This window comes from Apodemus sylvaticus, chromosome 1, assembly GCF_947179515.1.
Source record: "Apodemus sylvaticus chromosome 1, mApoSyl1.1, whole genome shotgun sequence".
NCBI lineage: Eukaryota > Metazoa > Chordata > Mammalia > Rodentia > Muridae > Apodemus > Apodemus sylvaticus.
The window spans coordinates 101,915,910-101,931,213 of record NC_067472.1 but is presented as its reverse complement, the minus strand read 5'-3'; the positions used below and the strand labels follow the sequence as shown (position 1 = coordinate 101,931,213).

General features: G+C 40.3%; 2 protein-coding genes across 2 annotated transcripts; both read left to right on the top strand.

Moving 5' to 3' along the window:
* Positions 1-559: 559 nt before the first annotated feature.
* Positions 560-1,513, top strand: LOC127683182 (olfactory receptor 52D1-like). The gene has a single exon (XM_052180258.1). It carries the CDS (start codon positions 560-562, stop codon positions 1,511-1,513), a length of 954 nt encoding a protein of 317 aa, XP_052036218.1.
* A 9,923-nt stretch (positions 1,514-11,436) lies between these two features.
* On the top strand, positions 11,437-12,402 carry LOC127680698 (olfactory receptor 52D1). Its single transcript, XM_052176336.1, has one exon. It carries the CDS (start codon positions 11,464-11,466, stop codon positions 12,400-12,402), a length of 939 nt encoding a protein of 312 aa, XP_052032296.1. The 5' UTR covers positions 11,437-11,463.
* Positions 12,403-15,304: the final 2,902 nt, after the last annotated feature.

Genomic DNA, 15,304 nt, shown 5'->3' with positions numbered 1-15,304 from the left:
ATTCCCTCCAACACCTTCTGAATGGTATAATAAAAACCTAAGCGGCCAAAAGCAAAATAGGAAAGGATGGATGGGACTTCTGAGCAGAAACAGGAACTCTAAAAAGAATCAAGTGAAAATTTGCCAGCCAGACTCAGAGGAAGAAGCAACTGCCAGTACTCAGTAAGGAGCCCCATGGCAGAATGTAGATTAGTATAAATGGGAAAATGTAAGTATAAGAGCTAGTTAGGAACAAGTCAAAATGGACAAGCATTCCTAATTAAAAAAAGGTCTCCATGTCTCTGGCCAGCTAGAGACAGTCCAGCAATAATAAACATTTAGCTCAATACTCAAGATTTTATTACAGATGCACAGCACCAATGGTGAGCATAAAAAAAGGCTGTTACATATGACAGCATCTTCTCAGATGCTCAGCCAGAATTAGTGGAAATGAAAGTTTTCACAGTTTAAAAACTGTTTCTCATAGAAAGGCCATTATTTTAGGTGAATCAACTTCATGCCTGATACTACAGGGATGGTGTATCATTTAACCTGAGGCAGAGACCTTCTTCTATCAGGGATGCCATCCTCCAATGTGAGTGACAGTCTCCCAGCCACTCTCGTTCTGACAGGGATCCCAGGGCTGGAGGCTTTCCACATCTGGATCGCCATCCCTTTCTGTGTCATGTATCTGGTGGCTCTGCTCGGTAATGCTGTCCTCATCCTCATCATTGGGACACAGAGTGCTCTTCATGCACCCATGTACCTCTTCCTCTGCCTTCTCTCACTCACTGACCTGGCTCTCAGCTCCACCACTGTTCCCAAGACACTTTCCATTCTGTGGTTCCACGCTGGTGAAATTTCCTTTGACGGATGCCTCGCTCAGATGTTTTGTGTCCACTCCATCTATGCCCTGGAGTCCTCTGTTCTTCTAGCCATGGCCTTTGATCGATATGTAGCTATCTGCAACCCACTGAGATACACAGTCATTCTCAACCATACAGTCATAGGACGGATTGGCTTTGCTGGCATAGTCCGTAGTGTGGCTGTTGTCTCCCCTTTCATTTTTCTGCTGAGGCGACTGCCCTACTGTGGTCACCGTGTCATGGCTCACACATACTGTGAGCATATGGGCATTGCTAGGCTTGCCTGTGCCAACATAACTGTCAACATTGTCTATGGGCTGACTGTAGCACTGCTGGCTGTGGGCCTGGATTCCATCCTCATTGCCATCTCCTATGGCTTCATCCTCCGGGCTGTCTTCCATCTTCCTTCTAAAGACGCCAGACACAAGGCTCTGAGTACCTGTGGATCTCACCTTGGTGTCATTCTGGTTTTCTACACCCCTGCTTTCTTCTCCTTTCTCACCCACCGCTTTGGTCACAACCGAGTTCCCAAGCATGTGCACATCTTCCTGGCTAACCTCTATGTGCTGGTGCCTCCTGTCCTCAATCCCATCATCTATGGAGCAAGAACTAAGGAGATTCGAAGTCGGCTTCTAAAACTGCTTCACTTAGAGAAAGGCTCAGAATGAATTTCTTCTGAGCAGAGGTTGGAAATGACAAAAAAAATACATGGGCAGGTGAGTCATCTAGATAAAATCATGTGGATGAGATTTGTGACTTATTAATGACAGCATACCATGGGAAGAATTGCTGGAAGGAAGAGAAATAATCTCTGTTATCTTAGAAGGAGACAGAACTTCCTACATGGGGATGAAAGAGAAGGGAAAGGAAGAGGAGCAGGGAGAGAAGGAAGAGGAGGAGGTAGTGTGTTCTGAAGAGAATACTCCATTTCAAGATTGGCACAATATTGGGGAGGAGGAAAAAATCAAAATGGCATTCAGAGTGAATGTAAACCTGAGCTGTAAAGCAGTAGGTGGCAGGTGCAGTCCAAGTCTGAAAGAGCACATGGGTTTAAATGTGTTCTCCCTTACCTGCTTTTCAGCTTTGGGCCAGTTGTGAGATCTTCTATCGAGGTCAGCTTTGAAAATGGGACAATGGATTATGTCTTGGGTATTCCAAGTTTCTATGCTAAGACATAATCCACACATCAAATGAGGTACAAGAAGAACTGAGGAGTGGCCCCTGGTTCTGGAAAGGCTCAGTACAGCAGTATAGGGCAATACCAGAACAGGGAAGTGGGAAGGGGTGGATAGGGGAACAGGGGGAGAGAAGAGGGCTTATGGGACTTTCGGGGAGTGGGGAGCCAGGAAAGGGGAAATCATTTGAAATGTAAATAAAAAATATATCGAATAAAAAAAGAGAAAAAAAGAGAAAAAAAGAAAATGGGACAATGAAAACACTTTTGGGATTGTGATAAGGACTAAATAAATTACTGTGTGCACCAAATCTAGAATGGTGCCTAAAACCTAAAAGGTTTAAGTTTCAAATGTGAATTATATAGCTTATTTAACCTCAAAACATTAGATTTTTATGTAAGACTTTTTGCATAAGACTTCTTATATAATCTCCCAATGAATTATTATAATTCTTTTATAATATCTATATAAAAAAGACAATATACTGTACCCTCTTCCAAAACATTTCTTGCCCTTCATTTCTGAGTTTTATTTTCTTTTAAAAGCAAATGCACCCTCATTGGGCACTTAAAGCTTACTTGGCTTCAGTTGCCTCTGTGCAGACTCTTCCGGCTTCAGTCATTAAGCATTTACTAAAGCTTCTCCCACTGAGAAGTTGTGCTTCTTGGAATGAACACTAATGCTTTCCACTGAATTTAGAAAATATTCAGCTTGTGATTCCTAAAATGACTTTCCCTTCCTTTCTCCCTTCTCCTATAATATCCATGCACATACATGGTTGTGACTGGTGTGTCTGGGGATCTCTGGGGCTCTCTGCTCATTCCCTTTCATATTTTTTTCTCTCATCAGTTACAAGGACAGGAAATACCCATTAACAAATCCTCGTGTTTGCTACTTCTGTTTTCTGTCCAGCCTTTGCTGACCTTGGGAATTTTTCATTTGGGTTTTTTTAATGAGCTTTTTTTCTAATTCTTTCTACTATATCTTTGCTAATAAAGTCATATTGCACCTTCTTTTATATCTTTAAATGTATTTCCCTTTATTTCTTGGAACATATTTAAATACCTAGTTAAACTCTTGGTTTTCTCAAAGAACAATTTTGTCTTGGTATTTATTTTGTTTTGGAACCATGCTTCCTTCTTTGTATACATGAAAATTTAGTGCTGAACACAATCAAAAAACAAAAGGTAAATAGTTCATGAGACAACAGAGAAACACAAAGCAAACTACAAGGAGATAGACTAACCATTGCATTGGCGAAGAAGGGTGGCAGAACTAGATTTTCTTCATACATTGGTCATCAATATGTAAATTGTTACCCACTCAGGAAAAGTGTTTGTAGAACTGCTTTACTTACTTCAACATAAGTCACTGATAATGAAGTCATTCTAACCCCAGATATCTAGAAGAAAATGAAGCATCAACCCAAAGAAAGAAAAAAATCTTTCTGTTGAAATGAATATACTTTACATATAGTCATACCTTGGATATTTCCAGGGATATGTAACAGACAACTAAAATAAAAGAAATATCTCAGTAAAGTGAATCACATAAGCTTTTTTATTTCCTGATGCATATGAAAGTTGCTTATGCTATAATATTAACTGTGGTGTGGATAATATCAATATGCAGAACAAAACAATATACTCCAACTGTAAAGTAATCCATTAGCAGAGCATTGAACTGAACAGTTATAACCCAAACGTGATAGAGGCTGGAAGCAGGAGAATTGCTACCTCAAAGCCAGTCTGCCCTTCAGTGTGAGTTCACATTGCTCGCATTGCTTTTTGGACTATGCTGCATAGTCCAAAAAGAAAAGTTATTGTTAAAAACTACTAATGGTCATTAGAGATATTGTAAATATGTAACCTGTAGACAGTTGATGCACAGTTACCACAAATCTTTAATTTAAAAAAAAAGAAAAAACAGTATGTTGTAGTGTATGAAGTTAACAGAGATTCACAACTAGTCAAAGTGCAAAGAATTAGGAATCATGGAGTGTTCAACCACATCTGTACCACCTCCCCTCAGTAGGCTCAGGAAACAATGCAGAAGAAAACCAGGAAGATTGTAAGAGCCACGTTGCAAGAACGTCTACTGTAAACAAATGCTTTCTGGACACAACAGGACCTTTGCACTCAGGAACCCACAGCAGCTGTGACTACCAGATCTAGCCACTCAACTTTCTAGTATAGTGGGGGAGGGACTCATTATGCCCCATTTCTTGCTGAAAACTATTGACAGTTGGTGGCTGTGAGGGAAAGGTGCTGGTTTTCTTCAGTGGTGGTGGTCATTCATAGGCTGCACATGTGCTGCTGGACCCCCCACCATGCACATAGGGGCAGCCTTAACTAGATTCATTAGGTGTGTGTGTGAGAGAGACAGACAGACAGACAGATGGACGGACAGACAGAGACAGAGACACAGAAACAGAGACACAGAGACAGAGACAGACACAGACACAGAGACAAATAGAGTTAGGAGGAAAGGAAAGAGATATGAGTAAAGTCCGGAAGAAGTTCAATTGAAGGGGGACAGTTGTGTTGGATATGATCAAAACCTACTGCATCTATGTGTAAAATTCTCAAAGAATGTATGAATAGTTCCACAGTGACAAAAAATGTATGAATAAAAAAATTAAAGTATTGTATTCATTTATGGTGTACAATAAAGTTCTGAAGTGTAATGTTCATTTGTACTGCACATGTACACTGTGGCATGACTAAATTAAGCTCTTTTTATATGAAACGCCTCATACACCTGTCATCCATTTATGAGAACATTCTTACTGACTTCTTAAACATTAGTAAGTATTTAATATGTTCGTTAACTATGCTCAACATATTATATCACAGATATCTTGAACTTATTCTTTTATAATTAGAATTCCAATTTCTAATGTGGAACAGAAAGGGTATGGAGCTGGATGGAAATGGTGGTGGGAAGGAACTTGGAGGAGGGGGTGGGGACTGTAATCAGAATATATTATATGGAAAATATCTATTTTCAATATAAGAAAAAATCAAAATTTAAAAAAAAATGCCACTGCCATTGGCTAGCAAGGGGCAGTAGCACCTGAAACTCACGTGTATTATCGGTGAGAATTATTTTGCAGCCTTAAAAAAAAACGAAAGAAATAGAAATAATTAAGGTATTTCTTTAAGAGCCAGAAAAGAATCTGTGTTCAATGAGGGAAACATTTAAACTAGAACCTCAGCTCTTAGCAGTTTATTTGGCAACTTTATCATCATCTCCTGAAGAGATTCAATGTAAATGATGATGTCTTCTGGTAATAGGCAAACCTCCAGACGTGGACCCAGCCTGCCATACATCTATGGATACACAATTAGAATTTTCCAAAGCTTGTTCCCTTTGGCAGCACATACAGAAATTGGAATTATTCAGGGCAGGTTAGCATGGCTCCTGTGTAAAGAGAATGCATGAGAATGCATGTATTCATGAAGCAGACAAGATGGAAATGGATGCAGGGAGAGCAGAGGTGGAGAAAGACAGGAGGGGCCATAAGGAGCATGGTCAGTGCAGGACACACTGTATGGAAATATCACATGAAACCCACTAAACCGTGTGATTAATTCATGTTAATAAAAATATTCCTCAACTTCTCAGGCTTATCTTCGGGAGAGCACTTTGTCTACTCTAATTGTTCTGAAGTCACAGGGAGCTACACAGTTAACATTGTGTAACTGCCTTTTAAAGTCACCCATGGGAAAAGGTCATCCACACGGGAGGAGCTCTGGATCCTGCCACATTTAGATGGAATTGCAGACAAGGGTTTTCAAGGGAAGCGGGAGAGAAGCAAGTTTCAGAGCCACTGTAAAGGACGCCATAAGCACCGCCCCGTGTCTGCTCTCACTCGAGTAGCACCAGGTCACTAGGTCTGACTGAGACCCCAAGCTCTAGTTTACGTGCACCTGCAGATCTCAAAAACAGAGGACGGGATGGGATGGGGAAAACTGCAATGCACCAAAAGCTCTGATATTAGCAAAATCTAGATAATTCATACATAGAAACTGTGTAGATTAACACAAACCATGACTTAATAACTTTAGTTCTGAAAAAGTTGACCCTAACAGTGTTTTCACCATTTTCTCTTTGTTTTGAATGAACAATTCCAGATGAATGTAAGAATTGCTCTTTCTAACTCTATGAAGAACTGAGTTAGGATTTTGATGGGTATTGCATTGAATCTGTACATTGCTTTTAGGAAGATGGCCATTTTAACTATATTAATCCTGCCAATCCATGAGCATGGCAGATTTTTCCATTTTCTGAGGTCTTCTTCCATTTCCTTCTTCAGAGACTTGAAGTTCTTGTCATACAGATCTTTCACTTGTTTGGTCAGAGTCACACCAAGGTACTTTATACTGTTTGTGGCTATTGTGAAAGGTGTCATTTCCCTAATTTCTTTCTCAGCCTGCTTATCCTTTGAGTATAGGAAGGCTACTGATTTGCTTGAATTGATTTTATAACCAGCCACTTTGCTGAAGTTGTTTATCAGCTGTAGGAGTTCTCTGGTGGAGTTTTTTTGGGTCACTTAAATATAGTATCATATCATCTGCAAATAGTGATAGTTTGACTTCTTCCTTTCCAATTTGTATCCCTTTGATGGGATGTCCCCATCCCCTCACGCTCCTACCTCCCACCCCACCAGACCTCCAAACTCCCTGGGGCCTCCAGTCTCTTGAGAGTTAGGGCACCTAACTTTTTATTAGCAGCATTAGTTGATTTTTCAATTTTTCCCTTTTAGCTAGCCTTATCACACCAGCATACCACACCTCCCCCACAGAGTCTAGGATATAGATGACAGACAACCAAAATTCGTTTATTATCATTATTATTGATGTTGTTATTGTTATTATTTTATTATTATTACTAATTATCATTATGTTTAATCTTGCCCCTTCCAGTCCCCCCCTTGCAAAATTCTTAAAACTGTTGATAACCTCTAGCTATGGTACACATCCTACATGGCAGAACCAAAAGTTATTCACAGTTAAGTTCTTTATGTAAACCATGTAAGCCAAAGTAACACTTACCCCTTTCAGTCTTTTGCCTTCCCAGGCTGTCTTTAAGACCTGCTATTCCCAAGTTATGTTCCAGTCCATCAGTGTTGGACATGGAAGTAAATGGAAAGAAAAGAGAAAGCTGTATTCATCTAATTAGGAAAAATGTCTCCTGGAATATTTGTTTCTCTGTCTAATAATGAATGAAATGATAAATTTTTCCAATAGTTATTACATCATTGTAATAATCATACTTAACAGTTTAACATGCAAAGCATCTTGTTAAAATGAATAAAAAAATTTAATTTATATATATGGATATAATATATATTGTAATAAAATTTTAATTTATATTTATATATAATATATGTATATTGTAAGCATGATCATAATTAAATATTTAGTAAAAACAAGGTAGACTAATGAACCCCTTCAAGTCAAAACAATATATTTTTTTCAGTTAACCAAAGTCTATCTGTTTATAATTTGATAATAATGACTTAGAACTTTCTAGTCTATAAATATTCCAGCAATTAGGGAAATGAGTCAATTGGTAAAGTGCTTGTTGTAGTTAGCATGAGGACACAAATCTAAGTCTCGTCATCAATGTAAAAAGTCAGACATGACGACAGCATCTGTATCCTGAGGGCAGGGGCGTCAATACAACACAGTCTCAAGCTGGCTATTAAAGCCAGCCTAGCCAATTAGTGAAAGACCCTGTCTTAGAAAAACAAGGTGGAAATTGGGCATGGCGTCATACACCTTTAAAAGCAGTGGCAAGTAAATCTCTGTGAATTCAAGGCCTGTCTACAGTGGCATTTTTAGGCCTACCAGGGCAACATAGTGAGACCCTGTTTCTAATAATTATAACAAGGTAGTTCGAAGATGGCACCAAAATTTGACCTGCCCTCCACATACATGTCACACATGTGCATATACCAACAAAAAGATGTTACTGAATGTTTTTTTAAATAATGATGTGACCATTTAGCCCCAATATTCTAGGTTCTCGAGTGAAAGACACACAGACACATACACACACACATACACACACAGCCTTATATTTTAATATGCCTTACACAGCACAATGGCTGGGCCACTTCCTAACATCCATATGGCTAACTCCTCTCCAATATTCCTGACTTATTACTTACTAAAATCTGTATTTCATCTTTGCCGCCGTGAACCCAGACCTGCATCTTCTCAGTTGCATTTCCTGGCACATGCATGATGATTGTCTGTCTGTCTTCTGCACCTCTCAGGCCTCCTGTCTCTCTTCCTTTTCTGACATGGCTGCTAATCTCTCCTTCCTCTTATGTCCTTTGCCCAGCAATCCTAAAAGTTCTGCCTCTGTCTCTCTGCCCAGCCATTGGCCACCAGAGACTTTATTTACCAATCAAAACCAACTGTGGGGCAGGGTTCCCTCAATTTCTTATGTGCAGATGTGCGTAATCTCATGCAATTTTGGGGACCAGATTAACATAATACAAGCAGCATAACACCAAATCTACAACAGCTACATACTTTAAGAATAAGTACCTTAATTTTTGTAAGGTCACTGCTTTGGAGAAATTTGAGAAGAGAAGATATGTTGAAAAGGAAATCAAACAGGAAAATTGATGGATCCTGGGACAGGGCTTTGATGGACATAGATCAGGACTTCGTGGGTGGCAAAAGCCATGAAATGGGATCTGGCCAGAATAAAATGCTACCCAACCAGAACTGGTTCATTACACATCCTGGTACCAGCGGTGGAAATGCTCAAAAAGGTCCTATGCTCTGCATAATTCTCTGCTGTCACTGTCATGAAATCCATGCTTCCATCATTGACTATGCATTTGTTTGGTGTCACTGAAAATATAATTTTTCCATACAATATATTCTGATTGTGGTTCCCTTCCTTCAGCTCCTTCCAGATTTGTCTCATGTCACCTCCCATCCAAATCCACCTCCTTTCTTCCTCTATCTCATTAAAAGGCAGTTACCTTAAAAAAGATAAAGACAGAAAATAAAAAATATAAATAAGCCAGAACAGGACAAAACAAGGAAAGAAAAGAGCCAAAGAAAAGGCACAAGAAACACATATGGATGCAGAAATATACACATTTGCACACAAAATTGGAAACTGAAATATAAGCCAAAGACCTGTATGGGGGAAAAATTTTAAAAATACCATAGAGTTTATTTTGTGTTAGCCATCTACTGCTGGGCATAGATGGTTGGAGGTTGGAGGAAACCAAGTTTCCTATGTGAGTGGTTATCAATTGGAGACAGTTTGTGGGTTAGTGATAGGGACTGGTCTCCGCTTCCCCTCTCAGCAATGGAACCCCATGTGGCTTAGACCTGGTGTAGGCCTTGTGTGTGCTGACTACACATAATTTTATATCATGTTTATAAATCTTTTGTCTACATGCTTGTCTATGCACAACATGTATGTAGTTTCCTCAGAAGCCAGAAGTGGGTATCATATTCCCTGGAAGTAAACTTACAGTTCTGAACTGCCATGTGGATATCAAGAATCAAACCCAGGTGTTCTTGAAGAGCAGGCAATAATCAACTGCTGAGCCACCTCTAGGGGCCTCTTTAACTGTGTGTTGTTAAGTGGCATCTTCACAAATATCTCATTCTGGGCACAGAATACTAATGAACCATGATAACCTGGCATTCAAGAAAACTCAAAATGAAAGAAAGAAAGGGGAATCAAGAAGACAGACCAAGACAGAGAACAGAGAGCACAGAATTTAATTTCCAGTTTCCTTCAAAAGTTACTGCTATTTTTCTCACTCAGTTGTTTCCCTCATTTATCAACATGTCACTTTCTCTTTCTCCCTCAAGAGGTACACAGCAGGAACCTCAGAGGAGGAGGACACCCGAGGACTCTTGAGCACTGCAGAACAAAGAAATAGTCTCACTTAATGAGCCAGGTGACCTAAGAGGCTGGAATACAGAGCTGATCTATCGGAAGACATTCAGGAAGTTCAGAAAACATTAAAAGAGGCCAATTCAACAGGAAAAACACTGAGTGTTCCCACTCTTATGCCACACCCACCTGAATTTGCAAGGACACACACCTTCCACTCCTCAAAGCAAAGCTTCAAGCACAGGTTATGCGTGGTCAAAGCTTTTTACTTCTTCTTTCCCTCCCAAGCAACTCAGCACTCATGTAACACATCTCGGAGTACTTGTGCTCCCACACAGTGCTCCTTTGCAGAGATCTACATTCAACACACTCCACCAAAAATGGATGCCTCTTGCACAGGTAAGAGTTTTGTTTTGTTTTGTTTTGTTTTGTTTTATCAGAATCCAAAACAAAACTATATTTGATTAGGAAAATCGAGCAAATAAAAAACAAACACTAACAAGTAAACAACTCACGAGTTACTGCTTAATGTCTCAGATTGATTAAACTGTATTTGCCTAAGCAAGACCTCAAAAACTCAGTCACCATCATGATTCAAAAAAGGCTGAGGCAAATTTGGAAAGGGACCCCCACCATGAATCCAAGTGGGATGCTGGCTCAATGTGCTTTCACAGTCTCTTAATAGAAGAGAAACTAACCATGCTTGTATGCTACCCTTCTCAGTCCTCTCAGCCACAGGTGCTGACAGACTGGCAGATAACTCACAGCACTAATTGGAAATCCTGTGCAGGTGTAATATTGAGCCAAAAGGAAGGGAAAGACGTTTGTAATGATTGCAGCTTGCCAGATTCTATCACCACAGGCAAATAGCAGGGCTAAGCCCAAACTATTCTGTGTTATCAGTGAAAATCTCAAGGCAAGTAGAAAGAGGGTCTGAAGTTCAAACACCAAATAAAGTTATTGTAGCATCAGGAAGTGATGTGGAATAATTTTTTTTCTGGAAGTGATAGAAAATTAAATCTGATATTTGGAAGGATGAAAAGAACCAACTCGGAAGTGGATATATAACACCAAGTTTAAATAAGTAGCATAAAAGTAACATGGAGACTCCATCCATCATCAGGCAAGAGTGTACAGATGACTAAGGAGAATAGAGACAGAAAGCCCCTTGAAACTTATTTGAAATGAAAAAAAATAGAGAGGGGGGAAATTTTTGAACTCTGAAAATGTAGAGAACTCTGAAAATGTAGAGTGTGTAAGGGTGTCTGAGTGACAGAAAGTAAGAATCCATCCAAGGGAGAAGGCTAAAGGGCTCTAGATGGTATGCAGAACATTTCACAAGCCAGGCAATATTCACTTAGGAACATAAAGACTTTCCTTGTGTTGAACATAAAAACAAGCATTGATGAATAATACAGGAAATAGAGGAGGCCTAAAAAGATTCTTGAGGAATAGACAAGTTTTCATGAATGAACCAGATACCTAATGTTTCAGGGCAGGCATGCCATCACCCCTTGGATAGAACCCTTCATGTGCCAAGATGGACAACAGCCTCCAACATGAGCGACAGTCTCCCAGTTACTCTTTTCCTGACAGGGATCCCAGGGCTGGAGGCTTTCCACATCTGGATCGCCATCCCTTTCTGTGTCATGTATCTGGTGGCTCTGCTCGGTAATGCTGTCCTCATCCTCATCATTGGGACAGAGAGTGCTCTTCATGCACCCATGTACCTCTCCCTCTGCCTTCTCTCACTCACTGACCTGGCTCTCAGCTCCACTACTGTACCTAAAATGTTGGCCATTCTATGGCTCCATGCTAATGAGATTTCCTTTGGTGGATGCCTCGCTCAGATGTTTTTTGTCCACTCCATCTATGCCTTGGAGTCCTCAGTTCTCCTTGCCATGGCCTTTGATCGATATGTAGCTATCTGCAACCCACTGAGATATACAACCATTCTCAACCATTCTGCCATAGCCCAAATTATCTTTGTTGGGATAGTCCGTAGTGTGGCTATTGTCTCCCCTTTCATTTTTCTGCTGAGGCGACTGCCCTACTGTGGTCACCGTGTCATGGCTCACACATACTGTGAGCATATGGGCATTGCTAGGCTTGCCTGTGCCAACATCACTGTCAACATTGTCTATGGGCTGACTGTGGCTCTGCTGGCCATGGGCCTGGATTCCATCCTCATTGCCATCTCCTATGGCTTCATCCTCCGGGCTGTCTTCCGTCTCCCATCCCGAGATGCTCAGCACAAGTCTCTGAGTACCTGTGGATCTCACCTTGGTGTCATCTTGGTTTTCTATATACCTGCTTTCTTCTCCTTCCTTACCCACCGCTTTGGTCACAACCAAGTTCCTAAACATGTGCACATCTTCCTGGCTAACCTCTATGTGCTGGTTCCTCCTGTGCTCAATCCCATCATCTATGGAGCAAGAACTAAGGAGATTCGAAGTCGGCTTCTAAAACTGCTTCACTTGGGGAAGGACTTAGTATGAAGTCTGAACTGAGATTGGAGATAAGAAAAACAAAGTATTCTGAACATTATATCATCAGTTTTCTGGAAGGAAGAAGATTGGACAGATGAAGGGGAGATTTATTAGTCAAATTAAACAGACCATTTTTATGGGACTTTTAAAGGAATTCTGAATAGTCCAGAGGGATGATATTTTCACTCTTCTCAGAAGTGATGTCCTGAGTACTTTTATGTCTGCTCAACACAGCTAGAGTCATCTGAGAGGAAAGAAACTTGATTGAGGAAATGTCTCCATAACATCCAGCCATCAGGCATTTTCTTAATGAGAGAGGACCCAGGCCATGATGGGTAGTACCACCCCTGTCCTATTGGTCTCAGGTTCTAGGAGAAAGCAGGCTGAGAAAATCCATGAAAGCAAGCCAGTAAGCAGCATTCCTCCATGGCCTCTGCATCAGTTCCTACTCTGCTTGAGTTCCTGTCCTTACTGCTTTTGATAACAAACTGTCATAGAGAACTGGGAGGGGGCTGGAGAGATGGGTCAGCAGATAAGAGCACCGATTGCTCTTCTAGAGGTTCTGAGTTCAATTCCCAGCAAACACATGGTGTCTCATAACCATCTGCAATAGAATCTGATACCCTCTTCTGGTGTGTCTAAAGACAACTACAGTGTACTCATACACATAAAAAAATAAATAAATCTTAAAAAAAGAAAAAAAGAAGAACTGTGAGTGAAATAGACCCTTTCCTCCCCAAGTTGCTTTGGCCTTGGTCTTTCATCAAAGTAGTAGTAACCCTAAGCAACACACGTAGGTACAGCTTCCTAAAGAAGTCAGTTATCAGCCTTATGGAAAGATAGGGTTTTGTGAAAGGGACACTATCCTCTGAGTCCAGTGAAAATTTTAAAAAACTGAACTTAGTGTAAGTTTGAATCTAAGTTCTGACATTTCACCCCTTCAGGTAGCAACTGAGGCTCAAAGTTCAGTCAGAGTGCCTGAACCTAAACTTTTCTAATTACTAATTTTGTAGCTTTGAACATCATGCTCAGTGTCCATGTGCCTTGGATTGGCCAGTTATTAAATGATGGTATTGACATCTAACTCATACTGGACTGTGAAATTCATATGTCAATAAATAGAGGAAATGTTTAGGTCATTGTTTGTAAAGGTTCAATAAGCAAATAAAATGAAAAATTAACACAGCCTTCTAAACACTAGTAAGCAAATTCTTTATCTCTTTTTTAAAATTATTTTGTTTCAAAGAGTTATTTTGGTAACTACATTACAGAACAAATCTGTAATATGTAAAGGGTGTTTGAGGTGGAATTAATGCCTAGTGGAATGTGTTTCCTCCCATCCTTTCTCCAGTCTTCTAGTTTGAGATCTATTTCATTTCAGACCTGAGGCTGCATCTTACTGACATTCAAAGAAGCTGAGTCAGATTCTATCAGTAATCTCAGTTCTAAAATTTATGAGTTCAGCCCTACTGCTCAAATAGGTGATCATTGTTATTTGAATTTTTTTTTTTAAAAAAAAGAGTCTGTAATTCAGGAAAAGACCTAGGGTAACACATTTTTATAGACAGCATAGTGTCTAGCCTTTTGTGGTGGGAATAATGTAAGCTCTGGACCCTGGCATCTAGGAGCTTAAACCCCAGCTTCTTAGTCTTCTTACTACATGGATCAGGATGCCCCACCTACTCAGCTCCGCCTTAGAAACATGCTTATTGCAATATCTGAAACAACACAAATACGCAATTCAGACAGGCCGTAGTTGATGGTATCTAGTCAATACTATTTGAATCAATGAATATCTACACAGTTCTGATCTCTCGTCAAACAAGAAGTCATCTCAAATTGACATCTGCGTTTGAAGGAAAAATTAGTTTTCTTCAATGGAGGCTCACTGGCTATATAAACCACATTTAAGAATAGGTCCTACGCTCAGCGGTTTATGGCCAGCACAGAATGAACTCAATGGTGTATTTGTAGATGTTGTTGTCTCATACTGCTCCACTTGTGAACTTTTTATCTGACTGGACTTTTGCTTGTGCATTGTGGTTACTGGTTTTGTGGTTTTGTGGGTTTTGTGTTTTTATGTCTATTTGTGTTTCTTACATTTTCCCATTGTTTTTAGTTGGTTGGTTGGTTTAGAGAATGAAGGTGTGGGGTTGGATGGGAGAGAAGATGGGGAGGATTTGGGGGGTGCAAATCATGATCAGAATATATTATATAAATTTTCAATAAAGATGTTTCAAAGATCTTCTTTCAAGAAAAACTGTTTCATCGTATAACATGACAAAAAAAATAATGATTATTTTTTTGTTAATTCACTAATATTCAAAGCTGCATCATAGCAGGTATAATACAGAATGAATAAACAGCTAATACAACTTCTGGTCTGCTTCCTGACTAGGGCCAGATCAGTGCCCCAATGCCCTCCCACATCATATAATCTGTCTATCTCTCAGGAAGTCTGTAGTAACCAGGGACACAGAATTGTTCCTGTCTAACAGAACTGCAGGGACAATAATGGAGAAGAGACTGAAGACAAGAGCCTAGCATGGCTGTCCTCTGAGAGACTTTACCAGCAGCTGACTGAGACAGATGCAGATACCTACACCCAATTGTATTGAACTAGGGGACCCCCTTATAGCTGAATTAGGAACAGGATTGAAGAAGCTGAAGGGAGGGCTGGCCACCCCAGAAGAAGACCAACAGTCTCAAGTAACTCCAGCCCTAGGGAGCTCCCAGAGACTGAGCCATCTACCAGGCAGCATACACAGGCTGGTCTGATGCCCCACCCCACCCCCACCCCCACCCCCACCCCCGCTCTGGCACAAATATAACAGAGAACTGCCTGGTCTGTCCTCAGTATGAGGAGATGTACCTAATCCTCGAGAGACATGAGGCCCCAGGGAAGGGGTAG

Excerpts from the sequence above, each read along its gene's own strand:
- LOC127683182 (XM_052180258.1), top strand. The coding sequence starts at position 560 with ATGCCATCCTCCAATGTGAGTGACAGTCTCCCAGCCACTCTCGTTCTG.
- LOC127680698 (XM_052176336.1), top strand. The coding sequence starts at position 11,464 with ATGAGCGACAGTCTCCCAGTTACTCTTTTCCTGACAGGGATCCCAGGG.